Genomic DNA, 16,475 nt, shown 5'->3' on the forward strand with positions numbered 1-16,475 from the left:
ACGGCTTGACTTCTCTGAGCCCCTGTCTTCTTCACTTTGAAACGGGGTGGCGGCGAGGGTGGAGGCAGTGTTTGTTTAAAAAAAGAAAACGAAAGGAAACAGCCCCGATCGATCGCATGGCCTGGATATAAGGGGGCACATCCTCTCCCCTATTCTGTGCTCAGGGCACTGAGGCTCAGAGACCTGGTTCTCAACAAAACCACAGGACGCTCTAATAGATTGACATTGCAGGTGAAGAAAAGATAAAAAACAAATCAATTAAAAGAAAATCGTTGTAGCAGAAGTATATTCTGCAAGCCGCATATTACGTGCCAGAAGCTTTCTCTGGGGCTTCTCCAGACTTCAGATGTCACTGGGCATCCTGTACGTCGTGTAGCAGCCTTGCTCCGGGGCAGGCACTCGCCCAGGGTCATCCAGCAGGTTATGACAGGTCCGGGATAAGGGAGGCGGGGGTCACAGGTCACAGGGAGGTGGGTGTGGGCAGGCAGTGGCCAGCGAGGTCAACAGGAGAGTCTGACCCCCATCTCTCTCTCTCTCTCTCTCTCTCTCTCTCTCTCTCCCTCCCCCCCCCCCCCCCCTTCTCTCTCTCTGTGTCCCTGTCGGGCACCCAGTCCTGGTATCTGGGATAAGAAAGATTTCTTCCCACGCCCTGCTCCTTCGTCGCGGGAATCCCAGGGGGCCGCACAGCCGGCCCCTGGCCCACGTTTTCAGTGGAAAGTTACAGCAAGCAAGAACACCCCGCCGACTCCCAGCCTGGCCGAAAAGACAAAACAGACACATACGTACACACAGGAGGAAAACAAGCAAAAAGAAAAAAAAAGGCAAAAAAAAAAAAAAAAAAAAAAGACAAACGGAAAAAAAAAAACAAAAAACCAAACCATAAAAATCAACCCACCCAGCCAAGAAGACAAAAGGTGAAGACAGCAACCGTTCAGACTCTCGGGACGCCGCCGCCGGACCAGAGGGCCAGGCCCAGCCACCGCTCGGAGGTCGGGGCGTCTTCCTAAGTTATTCATCTCCTCTGGCTGCCTGCTCCGGAAGGTCGGGCGCCTGCTCCCCGCCTCCGCCCAGGACCAGGTGAGCGCGGCCTGGTGCCCCTGCCCAGGCCCCACGGGGCAGGACACCCAGCCAGGCCACCTCTGCCCGATGCGGGCCAGGCCTCCGCCGAGTGGGGACGCAGGGGCTGTGGGGACGGCGGGGGGCCGGCGAGGACCCCAGCCGCGGGCAGCAGAGGCCGCCCTGGAGGCCTGGGCGGGCAGGGAAGCGACAAGGGCAGAAGAGGGTTGTGGGGAGACCCTGCGTGTCTCCGGGGGACTGGGACGCGCGGCAGAAGCTTTCTCCGGAGCGTCCTGCCCTGACGCGTGCACGCGCCCGGCTGGGCTCGCTGGGGACTTGGTCTTTCAGCCCCAGGCCTGCCCTGTTTGGGAGGAGAAGTCTCTATGCAATTGACCCCCAGCTCCACCCCTCGGCATTGGAGGCCACCCCACCCCGCACCCCGCCGGCCCTGCTCCACACGCCCCCGGGGAGGGATCCACATTGCACACACTGTAAGAAATGCACTTTCCGAGGAAGGGGCTGGGGCGCGTGGAGAGACCCAGAGCTCCCCTGGAGGGGACACCCGTCTGGAGCCTCCATCCACCCGAGCCCTGGGAGGGGAGCCCCCCCCCCCCCGCCGCCACGTAGCCCACGGAGGTGGGAGGTGAGAGCGAGTGGTTTAAGTGCCTGATTCCCACCGCCCGCCCCCCTTTGTCCAGCTGGGATGCGAAATGGCCGGGGGCCCCTTCCATTCCCTCCCACAGCCCGGCTGCCTCCAGTCACTGACCCTCATTGCTGTGCCCCCCTCAGAGCTAGAGAGATGGGACTCCCCCCCCCCCCCCACCCACCCACGGTCGGCCCAAGGGGCAGAGCTGGGCGTCCCTCAAGCCCTGCTGCGCTCGGGCACAGGGGTGGGATCTGGGGAGCCAGCGGGCCCTCCCTCGCCTCCTCTGCCAGTGCCTTACATCCTGGAGCGACACCCCCTCCCTGGTGCCTCCCGGCCCAAAGGGGGACCACGGTTTGCACTTTCAACTTCCCCCCGCCGAAGTGGGGCGCAGCCAGGGAGGTGCATTGTGGCCGGGCCCCCACAAGGAAAGCAGGCCGGTCACTGTAGTCCACGTAGGCCTGGATGGGGTCGGGGGGGGGGGGGGGTTCTGGCCAGGGGAGGGAGGGGCCGGCGCCTAGGGGGGTCCCCTGTAGCCATGTAGGGGACCCCCCCATCCGCTAAACGTTTTCCGTTGAGCCGCTCCAAAAACACTAAGCTGGGGACACCGGGTGCCCCCCAGCCCCGGCTCCCTGGCCCCACCCCACCTCCAGCCCGGGATGGCCATCTTGGGTGGGGGGCCTGGGAGGGGGTGTTAGGTGTTCCCGGGTCACCAGGCCCAGACACAGGGGCCCCTCCCATCCCGTCCCAGGCCCAGCTGGCCTCCTCCATGCCTGGCCCTGGGGAAAACCTCCCCCACCGCAGCCCCCCACCCCCCGCCTGGGCCAAAGCCATCGCCCTGGGGAGGGCCTCCACATCACCTGCTCCCAGCCTGGCCCTTCTCCCCCTCTCCCGTGCCCCGGGCCTGGCCAGCCTCTCCCACCTCCCCAGAAACTGGACTTTCCTCCCAAACCAGCCCAAGGGGCTTGGCAAACCCACTCGACCATAGAGAGAAAGACCCGTCCCCACCAACCCCCCTCCCATCGTCCAGAGGCTTCCAAGAGCCCTTGGTCCGTCCGTCTGTCCCCAGGGCCCCCTCCACCGGGTGGCCGTAGGGGACCAAAGCATGGGCCGCTCTCCGGGAGGGCAGGAGGGGGTGGGTCGTGCAGTTGGGGTATCCGGAAGCTTCTCAGCCGGGAACCTTAGGGTGCGGGTAGGCAGGGTAGGGGAGGGGCGCCTGGCACCCCCCAGCTACCTAACTTTGCATGGTGCTTAGTCGGGGATTCCTGTGACCTGGCTCCTGATGTCAGCTCGCTGTGGCTGACACTGCATGGCAAATGATACCTGGCTCTGTCTCCCCCCCCCCCCCCCCCCCAGCCCCCCCCACCCTCCAACACTACCCCCCTCCTCTTTAAAAAAAAAAAAAAAAGATACAAAAAAAAAACCTTAAAAAAACTCCATGTTTCCTAATTTGCACGGAATTTTCTATCACATGATGTGCCTTGCCTTCCGAAGATAAGTATTACCTTTAAACAATATCAGCGCACAGATAGCCGCATGTTCTGCTCGTGTAGTTAAAAAAAAAAAAAAAAAAAAAAAGACAAAACAATGACATGAAATAAAGAATAAAAATTGAAGAGGGATGTATTTCTATTTGTAAAAAAAAAAAAAAAAAAAAAAAAAACCGAAGAAGAATTAAAAAAAAAAAAAGCAAAATCACACGCTAAAGAAAGCAATCCACAGAATAATCGCCCCACGGTCCGCCCCACCCCCCACCCCCCACCCCCGGCTCCGTGTCTCCTGCTGCATTGGGGGTGCTCGCTGGTGCTTTGCCACCCCCAGCCCCACCCCTGGGCTCCAGGGGCGTCATTTCCGAGTCCCCTGCCCACAGCAGCAGCGGACAGACCTCAGGGGTGCACCCTGGCCCCCCGGCCAGCGGTGTCCCTATGGGGTGGCCATCCTGCCCACAGCCAGACTTCATCCCACCTCTCCTGCAGGCTGGCGTTCCCCCCACCCCCACCCCCGGCTCAGGGTCACATTGCCACCCCACCCCCGAGGTCCCCCTCCAACCCCCCAGGCACCCCTTCCTTGTTGCCAAAGGACTCGCCGGCCCCCCCATCCCTGGAGACTGGCCTTGGGCGGCCTTTCCCGTCCTGCCCTCTCCCCCGCAGCCCCAGCACCCAGTTCCGTGTCTTCCAGCTCTGACTGTGGAAGGTACCTGGTATGAAGCAAACAGAAAACAGAAGCCAAACCCAATATATGCAATATCTGTCCGTCTGTACCTGTAGACCTAGTTCAGCCATCGTGGGCCCAGCCCGGGCCGGCGGGGACAGGGACAGCCCGGGCACAGGCCTCCCGTCTCGTGGCTGCTGACACTGTTGTCTTTTCCTTGAGTTTATTTCCTCTTCGTTTACTTCCTTCCCTTCCCTTCCTTCCTTTCTCTTCCTTTCTTTCTTGTTGTCTTCAGTTTCCTTTGCTCTTTACTCAACCAAAGCTGAGACAGTGGCAGACTGAGGGTGTCAGAGGGCTGAGTTTCTCGACCTCCGGCCCCCACCTGAGCCCACTGCGCATCTCCCGAGGGGACACAGCAGGCAGATGGCCCCCATTCGTTGACCTGCTGCCCCCACCCCCCAGAGCGGTGGGGGTGGGGGGGCCCGCAGGCCGGCCCTGGCTTCATCCACCATCAGAACTCATACCATGTCCTGTTGCAAAAAGACACCTCAGCAGGTCCCAGGGGGCAGGTCGCGGTCTCGGTGGCCGAAACACTGCCCCTAAGATCTGTCCTCAGGTCCGAGGGCCCGAGGCCACGCGTGTCCGTGTTCATGCGGCTGATTTCTGGTTTTTCTTCCCCTCCCCCCAGAACTGGGGCACAGCCACTGGAGAGTCCCTACCGGGACCCCACCCCGAGGGCTTCTCGGGGACCCCGTGGCCCCCCCCCCCCACGGTCCCTTCGCAGCCCGCCCCGCCTGACCCCAAGTTCCAGCCATGCTGTGGAAAAGAACCGGGAGGCCTCCAGAGTACATACAGATGGCCCCCATCCTCTCTTGGACGAGGACCTGGAATACCAACCAGGGGCAGGGGGAGGTGTGGAGAGGCGAGCAGTCCCGGGCCCGTCCAGCCGAGGAGAAAGGGGGTCGGGGGTCCCCAGGCCCAGGTCTGGGCCCCAGGCTCCTGCCGAGTTCTGAGCCCAGACCTCCACCCGTGAGCTAGACAATCAGACCCAAGAGGAACCCCGGAGCAGACGTGGGGGGCAGCCGCACCCCCCAGGCAGCAGACAATTCCAGCCTCAGCCCCACACATCCCCGTCTCTGTTCTGGAACCTTCTGTCTGTCCCCAGGGACAGCAGCCATTAGGCAGGAGCCTGGGGCCAGAAGCAGCAACCCCGGGCCCCTGCAGGATAGACCGCGCAGACGCCCTCCCCACCCTGGCGTCCCCCACGGTACTTTGGACTTTTTTCTCATTAATACAGATTATACAGTGGCTACTTTTTATTCTGGCCTGGATTCCCTCTCCGAGACCCTGGTTTTCACTTTCTTTTTGGAGGGTGTTGGGAGGGAGATTCCAGACATATATCCTCAAATCCGGCTTCCTCCCATCTTTCCCCATCTCTGCCCCTCGGGACGCCTCCTGAGAGTCCCCCCCTCCAAACTGACACAGCCTCTCCCATCCAGCCAGCCATCCCGAAGCATCTCGGAGCGTGTGGGGACCCCGGAGCTGGCCCACCCCCACCCCCAGGCGAGGCAGGGACACAGACCCAAAGCCGTACCAGTGGGACTTGTTGCAATACCAAAACAGCCTTTTCCCAAGCAGTGCCTCACATGTCTGCTGGTGTGGCTTTGGGGTTCTCCTCCCCTGTTCCCCAGGGGCCCCCCAGGCCTCAGGAAAGAGGAGGCGGGATCCAACAGGAGTAAGGGCTCTGGGAGAGGAAGGAAGTCACTCCCTGCCCCAAGCTACCGCCCTCCCCACAGCCCTCCATTCACACCTCCTGGCTACAAGGGGACCCACTGGAAGGGGACGGGGGGCTGTGTCCCAGCCCCCTCCGGCCGGGAACCCCCGGTCCACTCCCCCAATGCATCAACCCCCCACCCCCCCATCTTGGGTCCCAGTCAGGCCTCTAAAACCAAAGTCCCTTCAAATCCTGGGATCCTGGCCTCTGCCCCCAGCCTCCTGCCCTCCCACCCCCAGGACCCCGCATGGGGGAAAGACGAGAGAGTCTGAGGGACAGAGCACAGCACAGGGGAGACAGGGAGGAAGGAGAGAGACCCACTTGACTCTGAAGTTCCTTTCTTTTCTTGCCTTTTCTTTCCCTCCTTTCTCTCTTTTAAAAACTTTTTGGTGGTTGTTGCTGTTCGTTTTCTTTTCCTCCAAGATATTTTTTGAGGTTCCCCCCCCCCATTTTGTATTTTACTGATATTACCAGGATAGTTTACTCTGTTTCTTGCTTCCTGCTTGCCACACACACCAGATCTCACACACACACACACACACACACACGCGCGCGCGTGCACCATGTTCATGAACCCAAGTTGGGAGAAGCCTCGGGCTGGGTCTGCCGCCCCCCTCTCCCTCCCCAGGTGGGGACGGGGGACATCCAGGCAGACCTGGCCAACTCCTCCCTTGCCCGGCTCACCCGCCTGCCCCCTCCTCACATCATACTCTGATCATAACCTTGTATATTACGCAGTCATTTCGGGTTTTGCAGACGCGCCTACCTAACTACCATTTACAGAAAGTGACTCTGGCTGTTATTATTTCGTTTGTTTGTTTCCCTATGCAAAAAAAAAAAAAAGAAAGAAAAAAATGAAAAAAGGGGGGGTTCCATAAAAGATTCAATAAAAAGCAAAAAAAAAAAAAACAAAAGAAAAGAAAAAGAAAAAATGTATAAAAATTAAACAAGCTTAAGCTTCGACTCTTTCTGACTGTCTCGGGTCCTTTCTGTGCTGAGTGTGGGCTGTTCTGTGCCAGAATGAAGGGCAGACGCCGGGCCGGTGGCCTCAGGAAGCAGGGACCCCAGCACTTCGGAGAATCGGGCAGGTGTTCTGAGGTCTTTAGATCAAGTGTCCCCCAGAGACACTCCACGGTGTCTGGAGACATTCATTGACCGGGGATGGGGGGGGGCACGGATGCTGTTCAGCCCCCCACATTGCCCGGGACGCCCCCGACAGAGAGTGATCTGGGTCCTGGTCCTTCCTGCACAGTCCCTGATGGCTCCAGTGGTCTCCCATTCCCAGGATGGGCCACTTCACACCCCCCAGGCCTTTGCCCTGCTGTTCTGCTCTCTGCAGCCTCCCCTCCCTACGCAGACCCTTCAGGTCCTACAACGTCCTCTTCCTCTGGGAGGCCTGCCCGGGTTTCCCCCACCGGTCTCGGATTCCCTCAGGGTCTTCAGCCAACAAACTCCGTGGTTATCTAGGGAGCACCCGCTCTGTGCCAGGAATCTCCGCCTCCCCCCCTACCCCACCCCCACCCCCCCCCCCCCCCCCCCCGGCTCCCAGGACAGAAGCTGGAACACGGACGACGCTCCATAACATGCAGGATGCATTCCCTCTCTTTCTCCACCTGTCAAAGTCCCATTCATTCAGCAAAGATTTCCGCAGCATCTGCTGAGTACCGAGTGCTGGGGACACGGCACGGAACAAAACGCCCAAAATAACCTGCCTTCATAGCCGTTACAGCTCCAAGTTGCGGAGATGCAGGGTAAACAATAAAAATCAGCAAGATATATATCGGAGGCGGTAGGTGCCAAAGAAGTAAAGCAAAGTAAGGGAAGGGAGAGTGGGTCTCCCATGAGGAGGTAGCATCTAAACAAAGACCTGACCAGAAGGAGGGAAACAGCCCTCTGGAAATCTGACAGATGAGTGTTTCAGGCAGAGGGCACAGTCTGTGCAAAGGCCCTGGGGTAGGACCCCCGCCTGGCGTGTTGGAGGAACAGCCAGGAGACCCGTGTGGCTGAAGCAGAGGGAGGGACTGAGGAAGGAGGGGAAGGGACAGGGCAGGTCCCGCAGGCAGGGTCTTCTGGAACCACCGGCAGGACTTGGGCTTTTCCTCCAGGAAGGTGGGAGCCCCGGAGGGCTGTGGGCAGAGGAGGGTGGGACCTCACTCGGTTCCAACACCCTCTCATCCAGGGGGCCTCCCCCACCTGCCTGGGCAAAGCCCCCGTTCACCCTCCGAGCTCCCAGCCCCCAGCCCCCAGTCTGTCCCACCCTGGCCCTGGTCACACAGGGCTGGCAGTGCTCGTGTCGGGTTCTTCCCCAACCCCAGTAGCCATGGGGGCTTCTCAAAGGCTGGGGGCAGATAGGAGCGAGGCTGTGGGGGCACAGGAGCATTGCAGGTGTGAGGGGCAGTCACTTCCCTTTCTTGGGGGAGGGGGCTGGGATCTCCGAGTCATTGCCCCTCATCCTACGCCCCCATTCCAAGTCCCCCAGAGACCTCCAAGAGCCCCCCAATTTGGGCAACCAGAGCTCTCTGCTGCACAGGCTCCTTCCATACTCCAACAGACCTACCCGGGAGGGATGATTACATCCCTTTTTACTGATGGGGAAACTGAGGCATAGAGAGAGGACGCACAAAGGGACCAGGCACAGTGCCCCTACAGTCCACGCAGATGCACGGCCCCACGCCGCCAACCAGATAGGAACAGACGACAGTCGTCGGGGGGTGGGGGGGGGGTGGTCCGAGGCAGCCCAGACCCCACCTCTTCCCGTCCCCTGCCCCATCTTGGACAGGGCTGGGTGCTTCCGCCCTCGGCAGCGAGGTTCTGGCGCCCCCTCGTGGACGGGACGGGGAGCTGGACCCAGAAGCCAGTGTTGGGCGCAGGCGTGGCAGGCAGCCCCCAGCCACCTGCGCCCTCACCCCCACCCTGCAGCCCAGCCCCTCCCCGCAACGAGAAAGGGGGCCCTAGCAGGAGCTTCTTCTGCGGGATGAAGGTTCAGCCTGTTGTGGGGGCTCAGACAGCGTGGGGGGTCATGGGGGGGGCGTTGGGGTAGGGTTCACGCGGGATGGGGGCTCGACCCCCATCAACCAGAGGTGGGGGGGTCAGTCTGGAGCTCAGCCCAGGGTGGGGGGCTCAGCCGGGGTCGGGGGTCACTCAGGGCTGTGGGACTTCACCAGGGGTGTGGGGCTCAACCCAGAGTGGGAGGTCAACCGGGCTTGGGGTCCTCAGACCGGAGGTCAGGGCTCCGCTATTTGGGGGGGGGGGGGGGAATCTCCAGGAAAGGGTCTGTGGTTTCGGACGTTGGCCCCTGAGGTGATGCAGTTCTTGGCTTTGGGGGGGGGGGGGAGCTGTCCCAACACTGCAGGCTGTTCGCCGTCCCCTGGGCCCCCAACTAAATGCCATACAAGGGACGCGGGCTTGCGACAGCCACAAAACGCTCCCCGCCCCATTTCCAGACGCCCCTAGAGGAGAAGTCCCGCCCCTGCGGAAGGGGAGGAGCCTACACGGCCCCGCCCTTCTCCCGACCTCCCCGACCTCCGCTCCGCCCCCACCCGGAACCCCCGGATCGTCCGGACCCCAGAGCCGCGGTCTGGGCGCTCACGCTGTGGCCTTCTAGATCCCCCAAGCCTGTTCGAGGACGGCCGTGCGCCCGGCCCCATCCGCGCCGTTTCAGCATCACAAAAAGCTGGCATTTATTAGACACCTTTTGGGTTCCGGGTTCTGTGCCCAGGATTTTTGTGGATATCATTTCACTTCGTCCTCATGACAACTTACAAAGGATCAAGTTATTTTCCTCCCCCCCCCCCCCCCCCCGCCTTTTACCGGACAGGGCACTTAGGCACAGAGACGTTAAGTTACATGCTTAGGGCCACACAGCAAGGACGGAGCCGCGGAGCCGCCACCAAGAGGGCAAGGGCAGGAAGAGGGGGTGATGACGCCGCGTCTCCTCCCAGCCTCGGCACCCGCACGCAGTCCCAGCTGGGGGGGGGGGGGGGGGGGGGGGGACAGTGACCAGAAACTCGGCAGACGGTGGGAGGGGCGCTCGTCTCCCAGGAAACCGCCCTGCGCTCCGCATCGGCTCGAAGTTCTTGCCCAGAAGCAGCAGAAGCGAGACTGCAGGACTGGACCGGGCCTGGGCCCTGCAAACACTGGAGAGCCAACTGCACGGTTTCTGCCCCACGTCCCTCTTGCCAGTGCGAAAGGGGGCTGGGGCAGGATGTGCTGGGGAAGGGGACGCATCAACACCCAGCTAAATGCAAAGAAGCCTCCCAGAGGGACTTGGGGTGGGTCCTGAGCGCTCCTCATTCAGGGCCCCTTCACCCCGAACCCCACATGGGATAACTCCCCTGGCCCCAGGACCGGGACTTTGCTTGCAGGGTGCAGAGCAGGCATTGGGGCAGCCCTGGAGGCCTGCCTGGAGGAGGCAGGCGAGAAACCTTCATTTGGAGGAGCTCACCACTCCTTCACGGTTTGGAGGCACCTCTCTCTCCTCCAGCTCCAGCCCCTGGTCACCCTCTGCTTCTTTCTCCTCCTTTCTCACACTCCCCACGTCCTCCTCTTTGTTGCTGTGGAAACGAGAAGGGTCCAGAAGACCTCATTTAATCAGGACTTCCAGCGCTCCCGGCCTCTTGCGATTCTCCCGGAACCTCCGAGTCCCGCGCTTTGTTGTTCCCATCGTACACAAGGGGTGCTGAGGCTCGGACAGGTTAGGACCCTTGCCGGAGCCCCCCCCCCCCCCCCCGTGAGCTACAGGAGCCCCAACCGTGCTCCTAACACGTGGCCTTCCCGGCTTCCTGAGTCTCAGAACCGCAGGTGCCCCAACAGGCAGACGGGTGCGTGGATGGGTGGCTAGGTGACCGAGTGGCTGGGTGACGGAATAGAAGGCCACGTGGGTGGGCGGGGGACAGGTGGACGGTCGCACGGGTGGATGGAGGCAGCAGAGATGGGGGCTGGATACACCCGTCTCGGGGAAGCCTCCTCGTTTTCAGGTGAGTAGTCAGGAGGGAAGTCCGTGAGGTTATGGGAGGCCCCATCGGTTCTGAGTCCAAGAATCCGCCCCCCCGGCCCTGCCCTGCCTGCCTCCTCCGAGGCTCTGGGAGGAGAGGGGAGAGACTCCCGGGGGGGGGGGGGCGGTGGTTCAGCAGGGGATGGGGGGGGCTCAGGCTCAAAGGGGGCCCACCTGTCGCGGGACTCTCTGCACCAGACGGCGTAGACCACGGTCAAGACGAAGGTGAGGAAGAGGGCGGCCAGCGCGGCCCCCAGCCCCACCAGCCACGGCTTCCTCTGGGCCACTGCGGGCGGGGCGGGGCAGGGTCAGAGGCTGGGCCACCGGGTCGGGACTCCCTTCTCACCTCCTCTCCCTCCCAGAGGCCTTACAGGGCTGTGCCTGAACCAGGCACGGGACCAGAGCTTCCAGAAGGGAGACCCGGCCAGCGGTCATCCAGAACCTGTCCATCCTCGTGGGTCTGTCCTCGCCTCTCTCCAGCAGGTTCTGGGGTGCCACCCCCCCTCCCCCGAGAGGAGGAAGTGGCCTGCCCAGGATACCCCAGGGCAAGGTGTGGCCGGTGTGGCCGGAAGTGGGGGGTGGGGCCCCCTTCTCTGGATTCGGGGCCTGCCGGGGAAGGGGCCTCAGGGTCCCAGGCATCCCAGCACCCTGTCTCCCTGAGGACCCCCCCCCCCCCCTGCACCGGACCCCCTCACTCCCCACAGCCAGAGCCGGGGTGGGGGTGGGGGGAGAGGCTGAGGAGAGGTGGGGAACTCCTTCCCTGAACACCTACTGTGTGCCAGCACCTGCAAAGGGTTCTTAACCCCTGGCACCTCGTTTGTGCCTTACGTCTTGTCCCCAGGTTGCAGAATTGCGTCTGGCATTCCAGAGGGACACGGTTGTCCCAGCTAGGAAGCACAGCCTGGAACGAGCACCCCGCACCCCAACCCTCCCCGTCCTAGGACATTCACCTCCGACTGTGACCTTAGCTAGAGCCTACAAACTCCCTCATCCTTTGGGTGGCCTGGACTTCCATCCCCACTCTGCCAACAGCAGCCAGCGACACCTGGCCGGTGACATCTGTCTCTCTGTGCTTCGGTGTTTTCAGCTGGAAAATGGGACAGATCACGTACTGCTGACCGAGGATGAAGTTGGGGTTCCCTGGGAGCATCTCTCAGGGCGTTTATTGCCTTTATGTTCTTTATGGCTTTTCCGCCCCCTGCTGGACGGTCCTGGAAGTGTTCTTGCACAGAGGCCCCCTGCCTTCTGGGTCGCATCCCACCAACCCCAGCTACGGGCCCCAGAACCGATCCGGGATGCCGGCCTTTATCAAGGTCCCCATTAAGAAATGGTTAACATCCAGGACAAGGCCCAGGGCCCGGAGAGACGGAGGTGAAAGAGGAAGCTGGAAACTGGGAGGAGAAAGCACTGTCCCTTCCCAAGAGAGCAGGGAACCCTGTGGCACCTGCAGCCTCCCAGACCCAGTTCCCCAGGATGGAGCCACGTGACCCCGGGGGGCGGAGGAGCGGCGATTTCCCAGGATACGGCTCTCTGGGGGCTCAAAGTCCAGGGCTCAGGGCAGCAAACTCGAGATTGCACGGAGAGTGTGCCGGGTGCCGGGGCATCCGGGCACGGGGCAACTTGCTGTTCCCTACCCGCACAGGCACTGGCCCCGACCCCCAAAGCCGCCTCCCCCAGGGGGACACTGAGTCCCAAGAGACAACAGGGGCCCTTCTGGAGGGCTCTTATCAACTCTTTAATGCAGGTCCCCAGAAGGCAGCCCCGGCCCCGTGCTGGTCCCGGGGCGGAGAGGGACGGGGGAGGTTCTGGACAACAGATGTCAGGGAGAGGGAAAAGAAATCAGGCAGTGGGTAGACGTAGGTGGGGCCAGGAGATGGCAGAGGGCGTGGGGGTTTCTCCATAACCAAGAATGTGCTCCAAGTCCAGGAATCACAAGGCAGACACATCAGGAAGGAGGGCGGGTAAAGCCCACGCGTGTAGCGCACGGAGGGCCCTCCCTGAGGGGCAGGGCGAGTTCCACCGGTCTTCTTTCTGGGAGCGGTGTTCCCAGCTCCACGTGGAATGTCGTGGTGGCTTCACATCCAGGTCATTGCTTGTATGGTGTGGAAGGGGTACCTCTGGGGGGCTGCCTGGAAGAAGTGTGTGGTGAGTCTTCACATGGCTGTGTTCTTGACTCTCTCATCATCTCCGGGCTCCTCCTTCTCCTCCAGCTCCAGCCCCAAGTTTCTCTCTCCTTCCTTCTCAGCCTTCTTCTCCTTCTCCTCCTGTACCTCCTCTTTCTTCTTCCTCTTGTCTCTTTCACTGTATGAATACAAAGGCCCCAGACCACGATAAGAAACAGAGTCGCTCGTATTTAATGAACACTTTCCTGTGCCAGGCCTTGTGACGAGTGTTTTAGAAAAAGTATCTTTGTTGAGTCCTCGAAATAGTCCTTGTGAGGAAGCCTTATCTCTTTTTCGCAAAGGCAGAAACTAAGGCTCAACCAACCATCCCATGGGTGGGCAGGTGGATGGATGGGAGAATGGATGGATGGATAGATGGATGGATAGGTAGATAAGTAGAGAAGTGAATGGAAGCTTGCATGGAGGGAGAAATAGGTAGACAGAGTGGAAGTTATAGATTGATTAGAGGAAGGAAGGAATAATGTCAATGGATGAATGGATAGGAGTATAGATATGTGGGTGGGGGGATAGATCACTGGGATAATGGGTGGGGGAAATTGGCAGGTGGATGGATGGGTGAGTGAGTAAGTAGATGGGTGGGTAGGGGAATGGATGGATGGATGGACAGATGGATGGACGGATGGATGGATGGATGGATGGATAGATGGATGGATGGAAGAATGGATGGATGGATGGATGGATGGATGGATGGATGGAAGAATGGATGGATGGATGGATGGATGGATGGACGGATGGACGGATGGGTGGATGGATGGAACAATGGATGGATGGATGAATGGACAGACGGATGGATGGAAGAATGGATGGACGGATGGAAGGATGGACGGACAGACGGATGGATGGATGGATGGACAGATGGATGGATGGATGGATGGATGGATGAATGGATGGATAGATGGATGGATGGACAGATGGATGGATGAATGGAACAATGGATGGATGGATGAATGGACAGACAGATGGATGGATGGAAGAATGGATGGATGGATGGAAGGATGGACGGACAGATGGATGGATGGATGGATGGATGGAAGACTGGATGAAAGAATGGATGGATGGACAGATGGGTGGATGGATGGATGGACAGACAGATGGATGGATGGAAGGATGGACGGACAGATGGATGGATGGATGGATGGATGGATGGATGGAAGACTGGATGAAAGAATGGATGGATGGACGGATGGGTGGATGGATGGATGGACAGACAGACGGATGGATGGAAGGATGGACGGACAGACGGACAGACAGATGGATGGATGGATGGATGGATGGAAGACTGGATGAAAGAATGGATGGATGGATGGATGGATGGACAGATGGATGGATGGATGGATGGACAGATGGATGGATGGAAGAATGGATGGATGGATGGATGGATGGATGGACGTACGGATGGATGGATGGATGCATTATGGACAGAAGAATGGATGGACAGATGGATGGATGGAAGAATGGATGGAAAAATGGACAGACGGATGGATGGACAGACGGATGGATGGATGGATGGATGATGGACAGAAGAATGGATGGACGGATGGAGGAATGAACAAGGCAGGGAAAAAACTACCAACATAGGAACTCTGGTGGATTCTACAACCTCCAGCACATCTTGGGAGTGGGAATCACATTTCCCTGGAACTGCACTGGGTCTTAGACAAAGCAAGCCATCAGGCCTGCACCTCTCCTGTACATTTTGGTCTCAACTGAGAATCTTCCAGTCAGACTGGCCTCCTCCCCTCTCCTGCCCTCCTAGTCTTATCCCCCAACTTTTGCCCAAGTTGAGATGTTGTACCGGAAGGTCCCCCGCCCTGCCACATCCCTGAGCCTCCCATCGGAATCACGCCGGGAAGCAGTCAGGACCATAGGAGGCACTGAGTCCAAGAGAGTCACCCACAACAAACCACACGCTTGTGCACAGACACCTACACAATCCCACACCACCGTCTTATTCAACACATATTTGCCAAGTGCCTACTGGGTGCCGGGCCCTGTGCTGAGCACTGGGCACACAGCCGGGACTGAAGCTAAGTTCTATTCATCAATTGGAAGCTACCGTGTAGTGTCGAGAAAGCGGTAAATGACTAAGAGAATTTCAGCTGGGGTTAAATGCAAAGAAAAACGCACAGCTACGGGACACAGAGTGTCAGGAGAGCTGGTAGTCAGGGTGGGCTTCCGTGAAGAAGAAAGATCTGAGCAGGGACTGAAGGAGGAGCCAGCCGGAAGGCACGGCAAAAAGTGTTCCAATCGGCGAGAACAGTAGGTGCAAAGGCCCTGGGGCGGGAACGTGCTTGAAGTGTTCAAGAGCGGGAGGTCATCTGTGCCCACCCGTGCCTCCCCACCCCCGCAGAGGGCGCACACAGACCCCCCGGCCCCACACACAGCCACCCACGTTCACACAGGCGGTACCTCAGGTCCACATCCTGGTTGGTCTCTATTCTGAACCTGGGCTCCCCCTCATCCTCAGCCCTGTAGGAGAGATAGAAACGGGGCAGGGGGAGGTGAGAGGGGGCGAAGGGCAGGAGGTAGGGAGACCCTCGGCCCCTCTGCCGTGAGCTGGGGCTCACGAACTACAGAAAGGAAGGCAGGTGTCCTGGATTGTGAGGTGGGGGTCTGAGCAGCGACAGGGAAATGGGGAGACAGAAGAAGGGACCAGAGAGAGTCAGAGAGGGGGAGGGGCGCCCAGCACTTTGGGACGGGGACGGGGACAAGGGAGCGGGGAGAGGGGCTCCCACCTCACTTGGGAGCACCAGATGCGGTTGGCCAGCATGAGGAGGAAGACGATAAACAGGAATCCCACGACGGCTGCCAGGCCCACCAGCCAGGGCTTCAGGCGACGCTGCGCGGCTGTCCGAAGGTGGGGCAGGTGGGACTCAGAGATGGGGAGGCCGGGGGCCTGGCCCCCGATAGGGGACAGGGGAGCGGTGCCGGGGGTGCTCAGGCAGATGGGGTCTTGGAAAGGGGCTGGGTTTCAGAGACCGGCTCTAGAGACCAGGAGGGGGCTAGGGGCTGTGACAGGCAGGATTGGCCTCAGGGACGGGGAGGGAGGCCCAGAGGGAGTGGAGGGGCTGGGGGGGGGGCGCTCCAAGAGGGGCCGGGCCCCATTCCTCATCTCCCTGCCCCCTCCTCTCAGAGGCCTCAGGTCCTCATCATGGCAAATGGGGAGAAGGTGAGCCTTTGGATGAGCCCATCCCACAACCGGCTCCCTACCCGCCACCCCGGGTCCAGGGCACAGCCCTACCCTCCTGAGCCTCGGCAGGTGACAGGAGCAGGGCGCTGAGCAGGAAAAGGGTCTCCAGGGTCCCCATGGCCGCGGACGAGCCAGCAGCACGGAACAGTCAAGGTCAGGCCCGGTCTAGGCCCTGCCCAGCCCTGGATACAGCGGCAGGCAGGCCCAGGGGTGGGGCAGGCCCAGACCCGGAGGGGGCCCTCCCTCCTCCCCTCCCCTCCCCTCCCCTCCCCACCGGGAGGTCAGACTCTGGACCTGAAATAACAATTAACGCGGGGAGTCCAGCCCCCTCCACCCTGGGCCCTGCCCCGGGACCCAGCCTCCAGGCTCCCAGGCTCCCTGCGGCAGGGGCCCGGCCGCGATGGGCCTCCAGGCGTCATTAGGACTCCGTCTCCGAACCCCCCACAAAATGTTATGCCCCCATGTCGTAGAGAAGCTCGAGGAGG

At 60.5% G+C, this 16,475-nt stretch overlaps 3 protein-coding genes across 6 annotated transcripts in view; 1 reads left to right on the forward strand and 2 right to left on the reverse strand.

Moving 5' to 3' along the window:
• Positions 1 to 3,046, forward strand: part of NFIC (nuclear factor I C) — a 62,628-nt gene extending 59,582 nt beyond the window's left edge. For all 4 annotated transcript variants that reach the window (XM_042927960.1, XM_042927959.1, XM_042927961.1 and 1 more), the window contains one exon: positions 612 to 3,046. In XM_042927960.1, coding sequence (XP_042783894.1) covers positions 612 to 629 — 18 coding nt within the window. In that variant the 3' untranslated portion in view covers positions 630 to 3,046. The remainder of the gene's footprint in view (positions 1 to 611) is intronic.
• Positions 3,047 to 9,599: 6,553 nt separating this feature from the next.
• On the reverse strand, positions 9,600 to 11,117 carry LOC122213264 (small integral membrane protein 24-like). Its single transcript, XM_042927385.1, has 3 exons — positions 10,989 to 11,117; positions 10,792 to 10,903; positions 9,600 to 10,177 (listed from the first exon to the last, which is right to left on the reverse strand). The coding sequence occupies exons 1-3, from the start codon at positions 11,065 to 11,067 to the stop codon at positions 10,051 to 10,053; spliced, it is 318 nt and encodes a 105-aa protein (XP_042783319.1). The 5' UTR covers positions 11,068 to 11,117; the 3' UTR covers positions 9,600 to 10,050.
• A 1,554-nt stretch (positions 11,118 to 12,671) lies between these two features.
• LOC122213265 (small integral membrane protein 24-like) lies at positions 12,672 to 16,108 on the reverse strand. The gene is made up of 4 exons (XM_042927386.1): positions 16,042 to 16,108; positions 15,536 to 15,647; positions 15,210 to 15,269; positions 12,672 to 12,918 (listed from the first exon to the last, which is right to left on the reverse strand). The coding sequence occupies exons 1-4, from the start codon at positions 16,106 to 16,108 to the stop codon at positions 12,771 to 12,773; spliced, it is 387 nt and encodes a 128-aa protein (XP_042783320.1). The 3' UTR covers positions 12,672 to 12,770.
• Between the last annotated feature and the right edge of the window lie 367 nt (positions 16,109 to 16,475).

The sequence above is a fragment of the Panthera leo genome, chromosome A2, assembly GCF_018350215.1.
Source record: "Panthera leo isolate Ple1 chromosome A2, P.leo_Ple1_pat1.1, whole genome shotgun sequence".
NCBI classification, from domain to species: Eukaryota; Metazoa; Chordata; class Mammalia; order Carnivora; family Felidae; genus Panthera; species Panthera leo.